This window comes from Nilaparvata lugens, chromosome 2 (assembly GCF_014356525.2).
Source record: "Nilaparvata lugens isolate BPH chromosome 2, ASM1435652v1, whole genome shotgun sequence".
NCBI classification, from domain to species: domain Eukaryota; kingdom Metazoa; phylum Arthropoda; class Insecta; order Hemiptera; family Delphacidae; genus Nilaparvata; species Nilaparvata lugens.
The window spans coordinates 21,076,124-21,084,758 of record NC_052505.1 but is presented as its reverse complement, the minus strand read 5'-3'; the positions used below and the strand labels follow the sequence as shown (position 1 = coordinate 21,084,758).

Here is an 8,635-nt window from a genome sequence, read left to right as displayed (position 1 = left end):
AAGCGCTCATGTTCAACTTAGAACATGAATTTGGTCAATTTGGTAAACATTCAAAATTAATTGTCTACCATTAGGTTATAATTTCAGTTTCTACTTTCTATGAATACTTTAAAATGCATTTGAACAAATTCGTGTTTACACCTTTGTATACCTAACTATGTCATTCTAATTTCTACAGTAACTTACAACTTTTGTAATAACTGTGTATCCCAGATTTTTAGGGAACTTTACGCAACTGAAAATGACTGAAGAAGAGAAAGAAGAATTCGAGTTGAGTGATAAACTGGAGGCGCACACAGTCTACGAATGGGTGAAGGACTTTCACACGGCCAACCCTCCCCCTCCGCCACAGCAGGGGGACGTGCAGCATGCCAAGCTGAAGCCCACGTTGCGCTCCTACCAGGAGAGAGCTGTCAGATGGATGTTGTCTGTAGAGCAGGCCCAGCATCGCACTGTCTCTGTAGTCAACGATCAAAATAGACTTGTTCGGCTAGAGAAAGGAGGAATATTAGCGGATGAAATGGGGCTGGGAAAACAGTTGAAGTACTTGCTTGTCTACTTGCAAATCCCAATACGGAATACGAACAACAACTGCAAGAATACATTGATAAAATGAAGGAAGATTTGGAAAAATACAAAGCAGATGCCATCAAGAAGAGAGATGAAAATAGTGAATTGAAAGCGGAAACAGAAGAGGAAATATGTCGACCGAATAGGAGAAAGCGAAAAGGGAATGATAATGTTGTAGCACAAAATGTAACACTAGATAGTCACTCCAAAACAAAGCCAAAACGGTTTAAAAGTGTGTATAGTGAAGTCCTAGACGATACATTGTTCGTGAAAGATAGTGAAAGTGTGTGTGAAGGAGAAAACATTTCCTTAGAAGCAGATAGAATGAGAGAGAAACGAGGAGAAGGAGATGATAATAGCGTGCCAGTGTCGGGAGAAGACGGAGAACAATTGGCTAAAGGTGAAGGAAAGCTGGGTGAAAAAAGAATGGAAGAGGGTGGAGCAAATGAAGTATTAGTGGATAGAAATAGGAGAAGCAATAGTAGAGACATATGTGATAAACAAGCTGGTGAAGAGGGGAGAATTGGGGAAGAGAGTTGTGGTAAAAAAGGAGATAAAGAGAGAAGTACAGTTGGAGATGAACAAGGGGATGAAGAGGAAAATGATTATAAACGAGGAGATGAAGGAAAAACTGTTGGAGAAAAGTGTGATGAACAAGAAGGTGAAGAGGGAAGCAGTGAGAAAGAAGTGAGTGGTAAACGGGGAGATGAAGAAGGAAAAACATGTGGTAGGAGGCGACCTAGGAAAATAGCAAAACCGAAAAGAATGACAAAACAACAGCAAAAGAAAATATCAGATTCTGAAGTTGAAGAAGGAAAAGAAGATGCAGATTCTGCTAGAAGTTCGAAGCCTCCAGGGAGATCTACAGCCAGGAGGAAGACTCGTGCAAGAAAAAATCAAAGTATTGATGATTCCGATGACGATGCCGATTTTGTATGTAAAACTAGAGGCAAAAGAAAGGCTTCTACCAAACGGAATAATCAAAGTACCAACGATTCTGGCGATTCGGATTTTGTGTGTAAGACACGAGGTAATGATCTGACCTCTTCATCACGGAGATCAACCCGTCAGAAACGAAGCACTGTCTTGGACGAATTGTGCTTCGACGAAGACGAGGATGATCCGTCGATCAATGTGTCCTCCGAACCGAGACGAGCGCGGCCGAAAGCTGACGATCCGGACTTCATGCCGGCGCCGAAAAAACGCGCAAAGTCAGCGAAATCATCATTGCTGCGAGAGACCAGTCCGGCTATGAAGAGAGCAAAAATCCAGGCACTCAAAGCTGAATCCGACTACAGGTGTTGCTGCCTGGACCCCTCTACGATGGCCGACGCGTGCATAGTTCAGTGTGAGGCATGCGGCAAGCTGCAGCACCAGTGCTGTGTGTCATATGAGCCATCACTGCCCTATGTCTGCTTCCGCTGTTGGCCACAAAGGGCGCCTGTCCCGTCCAATGCCACCTTGATCATATCACCGAGCTCCATCTCCGAACAGTGGAGCGACGAAATCAAGAAGCATGTGGCGGAGGGACATGTGAGTGTGATGGTATACAACGGAGTGAGGGGGAGCGAAGGGTACACACAGCCGCTCAGGTTGGCCCAGTATGACATCGTCATCACTTCCTATCAGGTTTTGATGAAAGAAATTGATTTTGCCAATATCAATGAAGATCGACCCCGAACCATGAGGTACGCGCGCAAGTTCTTCACGCCCAGCTCGCCGCTGACGTGCGTTGCAAGCACTGTTTCCTCTCTGCAAGTACTGACTCGACTGTAATCGACAAATAATTGACAACTGCGCTTCCACCTATGACTCTATCCATCACTGTAATTGGCTGATCTCCCTCCATTTCTCTGCGCCGCAAAGTCTGAAGTAATTTTGTACGGAGTATAAATACTTACATTCTATTTAACACTCTCAATCTTCAAGCTATCTTCGCCGTTCTAATATGTTTCCACCCAAACATAAGTTAAGAAGACAATTTTGTACGCCTACCATACAACACCTGGAAAACTTGCCAGTATACTCAAGAATTTAACTTAAATTTGACACCTTTCTCATTTTCACGAGATTTTTTTATATAATTTCTCACAAGAGCTCAGAATTTTATTGTTGAATCGAGCTTTTAATCAAAATTGGATAACAGTGCTGCTACTGATTCGAATGATATTTATCTTTAGAATAAAATTGATATCATAGATGAACACTATTAGAATATATAAAATAAAATATGAAAGTTACAAGTATAGAATATTAATTCAAGTCAGTCCAAATGATATGTTGGACTGTCATCAGTCATAAAGATGGACAACACTATTAGAATGTTTTTAAATCAAATTGAAGTTTTAAAATATACAATATTAATTCAAGTCATTTCAGTCCAAATTGTGAAAGAAATATATCAATCTTTTTTGCCAGCATACTTGACTTCATCGAATGCCTTACGAGCCTTCTTCAGTTCCTCGTTCATGGTCAGCAAGTCTTTGACCCTTGCATACTTCCTCGGATCTTTTCGCACAAGGAAAACTATATCCTCCACCTGAACTCGCCCAGTCCTTCCAATTTCCATCGCCTTATGTGTCTGAAAAAAGGGGTTCATTTCAATAAACATTGTTATTAACTTAATCTTAGAAATTTAGTGTCATTAATACTTCAGTTTATAAGGCAGTTGTTATCAACAAAGGAATATTACCGTAGATTGTAGATAATAATTTAAAGGAACTGATACTTCAGTTCATAAGGCAGGTATTATAAATCTATACATAGACGATTTGAGTTAATTGATTTATTTTATAATTTCACATAAAACCACACAACAGAGCAGAGCTCAGTGTTGTATGAAATGTCACAACTATTTTAAAAGAAAACAATGATAACAAAGCATGAATGATGAATGGTAAATGATACCCCATAATAAAGAGTACTAACTTAAACATACTGATATTAGCAAGCTATAGGCGTATGGGAGTTTAAAGTACCTCATTGAATCACCCAGCATTGTGTCTATTAAAACTAAGATATGGATATAGTTCCAAGAGTCCAAAAAAAAAATTATCACTTCAGTAAAAAAGCCTTTGTAGCTTCAGACCAATCTCCATTAATCCAGTCTTTGAAGAGGTGTTTGAGGCAATAATCAAGCCTTAGCTAAAGGCTTTCTTTGAGGAGAATGGCCTGTTCTTCAAAATGTAGTTTGGTTTCTGAGTTGGAAGATCAACAGTGGGTGCAGTCATAGAGAAAAGATATCCCATAGTATAGGTAGTTTATGTTGCAGATTTCAAGTCGATTTCTAGTCAACTCAAGCCGATTACTGTCTATTATTACTGTGTTGTTGGGGTGAGAGTGAATGAACGGCACAGTATGAGAGACTACCAGCATCATATAGCTTTATTAAAAACAACTACTAGGACAATCGGCTTGAGTTATAAATGTAAAAAACTTTGACTATGGTCAAACTTATGGACTACAAGCTGAACTGGGACACACATATTGAGCACCTTTCAAAAAAAAATATCTCGAATAATCTATTTATTGAGAGAATTGAGGAATTGCGTGAATTATACACTCATATTGACCTATTTTGGGCTCTTTCACTCACATTTGAGTTATGGAGTGCGTCTATGGGGTAATTCCGTTCATTCTAAAACAGTGTTCCTAAGGCAAAAAATGCTCTTAGAGCTATCCTAGGACTAACACAGATTGATTTATGCAGGCCACATTTCCCTAATTTGGGTATACTAACCCTTCCATCTCTCTTCATTTATTCCAATTTAATTTACTTCAAGGAAAACTCAGAAAAAAAAATTTCCATTCATGAAGACTACCATGCATATAATACCAGGAACAGTAGAAACATTGTAGCACCACAAATAAGACTTACTAAAACTATGAGAAGCCATACTTTCCAACAGTGTATAGTGTATAATGAACTGCCTCAAACAACCAGGAATCTGTCTCCAAAACAAATTTAAGAAAATTATATACAGTTATCTGAAGAATAATTTACCTTTTTGCCTTTTACTCACTTGAGGTATATCTGAATACCTGAATTGAATGTAATATAGATTTGCTTTATCAGGTATGATTTTCTGTTCAAATGTGTGAAGCCTACTTTTGAAATGTATATATTATGACTTGCCTAATCCTATAATTGTAGCCTGATGATCAATAAAACGAATCTTGAATCTTGAGTTAACAGTGGAATTTGCAACATAAGCGCCCTATACCAATGGATATCTTCTTATGCTATTTTTTCTCTATGGTGTAGTGGAGCATGTATCTGAGCGGATTAATGCTGCCTTTGAGGTTGGTGAGTCTCTTGCTCTGTGTGATCTGAAACGAGCCTTCGACTGTGTGGACCATGACATTCTACTCAGAAATCTGAGTTTCAGCTGCAAAAGAGGTCAGTGAGAATGCCTAGTCCACATGTTGACTGTCTGGCCCCGCCTAGTAACCGAACGTAGGCCAGCGCTGACAAACCACCCATCCACACACTTGCACTGGTCGTCATTGGGCCAACATGTGGATGCGGCATAACAGACAGCGACAATCTTGCCTACTGCAACCCCATCTTTGCTCGCCTTGGTGTATTGACAGTCATCACACATTACATTGTGCTTGGTGTATGTCAAAAGGAAGCAATATACTGTGAATGCCCATAATGACATTAACTGCCACAACATCAGACACCATGAGCTGTTGAGTGTCCCCAGGGAACGCCTCCACCGATCGCCGGCTAGTTAAAGGATTTCTGCCCTGAAATTCTCCAACAAGCTGCCTCCTGTTGTGAAGCAGTTGGATGAGGCCGCCTTCAAGAGAAACATCAGGAAGCTGGTGATTGACAGGGCGCATTATAGTGTGAATGAAGTTATGGGTGATTAGAACTTTTATTACAAGTTGTCACTGTTTGGATATGCCATCTGAATAGTTGTGTGTCTAACTAAGTGTATTGAATTTCATGGCGCCATCGATGCCAAAAGTATGGGTAATGGATTAAGCAGAATGTATCCAGACCTTTCCAAGAAGATAAAAGCAAACCGAACTCTAGCAAGGTCTATAAAATACAGGTCATGACACTATTGTTGTGAGCAGCCATTTTATGGGGTCCTAGTTCACCAATTTTCAAATTTATCAGCTGTTATCATTATGGATTGAACAACATGATGTGTTATTTTGTAATATTGTTCAAGGGATATTGTTTGGCTTTGAATTGTAAGAGCCTGTTCACATGACAGCGATTTACGCTCGGTTGTCGCGCGATTGACCAACCGAGCGGTTGCCAGGTATAGGGAAACACAAGGTAACGTACACATGCATCGCTCGGTTTTAGTAGTCGCCGGCGAATCGCGGCGGTTGTAATCTCAGACTTAACCGAGGGCAAATCGCTCATGAATCGCTGTCATGTGTACGAGACTGGCGAATCGAGCGATTTGCCAACCGCGCGACAACCGAGCGTAAGTCGCTGTCATGTGAACAAGCTCTAAAATAAATTGTTCCGAAAGAATAATGATAAATAAGATTCCAACTAGGAACTGAATTGTTGATTTTCAGATTCAATTGATCGGGAACTTAAAACTCTTTTTGAAATCGGCCTCGCATATTTCTGTCTTGTCCCAATGCTTTTTGAATCATAATCCTTGATTTACAAGAAAAAGAACAGTTTTTAATAATAAATAAATGAATAATTGAAGCATTTATTATTGAAATTTCATAATTAAAAAATTGAAAACCTGAATTCACATATTATCTGAACTAGAATATTGTTTTTAAAATGCATAATTTTGTTACGAGCAAATTGAAATGGATTTTCAAATGTACCACCATAAAGACTCCATAAAATGGCTGCTCACAACAATAGTGTCATGACCTGTATTTTATAGACCTTGAACTCTAGGTTCTACACTAGTAATTCTGTGAACAGTAGACCTCACGCAGTATTCTCATCCACAAGTATTTGATTGAAACTATAGACCTTATGGAAATACAGAAATAGACTGGCTTCTCCACACATCTGTGTAATCACTTGTCAGCTGATTTATGATGAATAATTCTATAGTCTGATTTTTACTCTAATATTGGCGTATGAAGGAGGCTCCTTTCTCCTTTTATATCATCCTTGAAATGCAAAATTTCCAAAAACTTTGTATATACGTCGACGCGCAATTAAAAAAAGAGCATACCTGTCAAATTTCATGAGAATAATTATATTACCGCGTTCCGCCGTAAATGCGCAACGTATAAACATTCAAACATTTAAACATTAAGAGAAATGCCAAACCGTCGACTTGAATCTTAGACCTCACCTCGCTCGGTCAACAATTTTGAGGAACTAAGGACCATAATAGCCGTGAGCGACTGGGTCCGCCGACTCAACGTCCGGGGCCCAAAACGCATTGAGTTGAATCACTACCTCCATATAAGGAGGTAATGGTTGGATGGAGCCTTATTAGCCATCATAAAACGTACTCGGCGATAGAAAGAGTCTCCCTGTCTTTTTCCCTAGCGGGCGAAAAAACTGGCAAACAAAGTGTCTGAGAAGACTGGTTGTCAAAAACGAAATTTGTAGCTTATCATAATTATATAACTACCAATACGTTGCTCGGAGAAAGAACAAAGTCATACTCAGAAGGAAGCGAAAACAATGACACTGAGCGATCGTCCTTATTAACCGTGGAATACTTTGATTCAAAGATTCCGAGACAGTGTCGTCCACGGCAAAAAGGGCACTAACTCTTTCCAAAACCAATCATCTACTCACTAGGAGAGTGGAGTGAGAAGCCTCTTTTAGCACCTTCACAACATGACTAGGCAATCCATGCAGCTTATTTTGAATTTGAAAGAAATTTTTGACACTGCTTATCTAGAAATCTAAGTCCTTGGCAACGACGTCAAGTATTCACAGTAATCAAACTTACCATATCAGTTATGAATTCAATAACTAGGTCCTCAAGGAGATCTACACTCTCAGTGTAGGGGTTTTGATCATCTCCAAAGCCATACATCATACATCGAAGCTCTTTAGAAAATAAACGTTTTCGACTTCCAGGCACAATAACCCCGTCATGCTCTTCTTCTTCAAACTGAAATAAAGAATGACAAATAAGACTAATAGCAACATTAAAACGCTCGTTTTAAACTAGCTTAGGTTACGTAGACGTAGTGAAGTATATCAACTTTCACTAGTTGTTTATGAATTTAATCTCTGTTTTTATGCTAACTTATATAAGTTTTTAGTAAAGCTCCAAAAGTCATACAAAAAATACCCATCAAAGTTAACTTAAAAATAAAAAAACAACTAACTTCTATAAGCTTTTTTTCAATTCAATTTCTTTCTTTCTTTTAATTGGATTTCCTATCAAATCAGAATAACATAGAATAAGACTTGTTTATAAAATATAAATGCATGAAAACTTTAATCTTTACTTCATAATTTCCGTTAATATTTTACTTTATCATGATCCAAGCAATCAACCGAACCTCCCTTTGGTTGATTCAAATTTCTTCAACAACAACAGCTACAATTCAACTACTTGCTAACTTTTAACAAAAATTATTTTATTTTTAATACAGCATCTCTGAATATAACATTATTTTGATAGTTATGTTGTATTCACGTTAGCTAGCTAGGTACCTGTTCAAAAGTTTCTTCTGTCATCGCTGGAAATAGTGGATGTCGTTGCTGGTTTAAATAAAAAGATGCTAACGTTCAAACATTCAAAAGCTAATCACAAAAAATATTTAGTAACAATAAAGAATACATATCTATGACAACGAAAAACTGTAAGCCTGTTTGCATAAACAATTCAAGTTTTATCTAGAAAATTTATTTTTAAGGTTATGTTTATCTATCCTGACAAACCACTCTCGGTCTCAGTCAGCACCGTATCGCGCATGCGTTAGTAACGGTTTTTTCCCGTTCCATTCAGTCAGTTCTTTGAATGTAACGTTCTTTGTGATGATGGTTACCGAGCACTGTAACTGAAGTCAATCGTCATTCTATTTTGATGATATTATTTTCCAATGATGATTTATCATTTAATTCAATATAATAATCAATATATTATTATTT

General features: G+C 38.3%; 1 protein-coding gene across 1 annotated transcript; it reads right to left on the bottom strand.

Annotated features, from left to right (window-relative positions):
• Positions 1–8,417, bottom strand: LOC111052548 (transcription initiation factor TFIID subunit 13). The gene is made up of 3 exons (XM_022339264.2): positions 8,198–8,417; positions 7,482–7,646; positions 1–3,151 (listed from the first exon to the last, which is right to left on the bottom strand). Exons 1-3 carry the CDS (start codon positions 8,219–8,221, stop codon positions 2,972–2,974), a joined length of 369 nt encoding a protein of 122 aa, XP_022194956.1. The 5' UTR covers positions 8,222–8,417; the 3' UTR covers positions 1–2,971.
• Between the last annotated feature and the right edge of the window lie 218 nt (positions 8,418–8,635).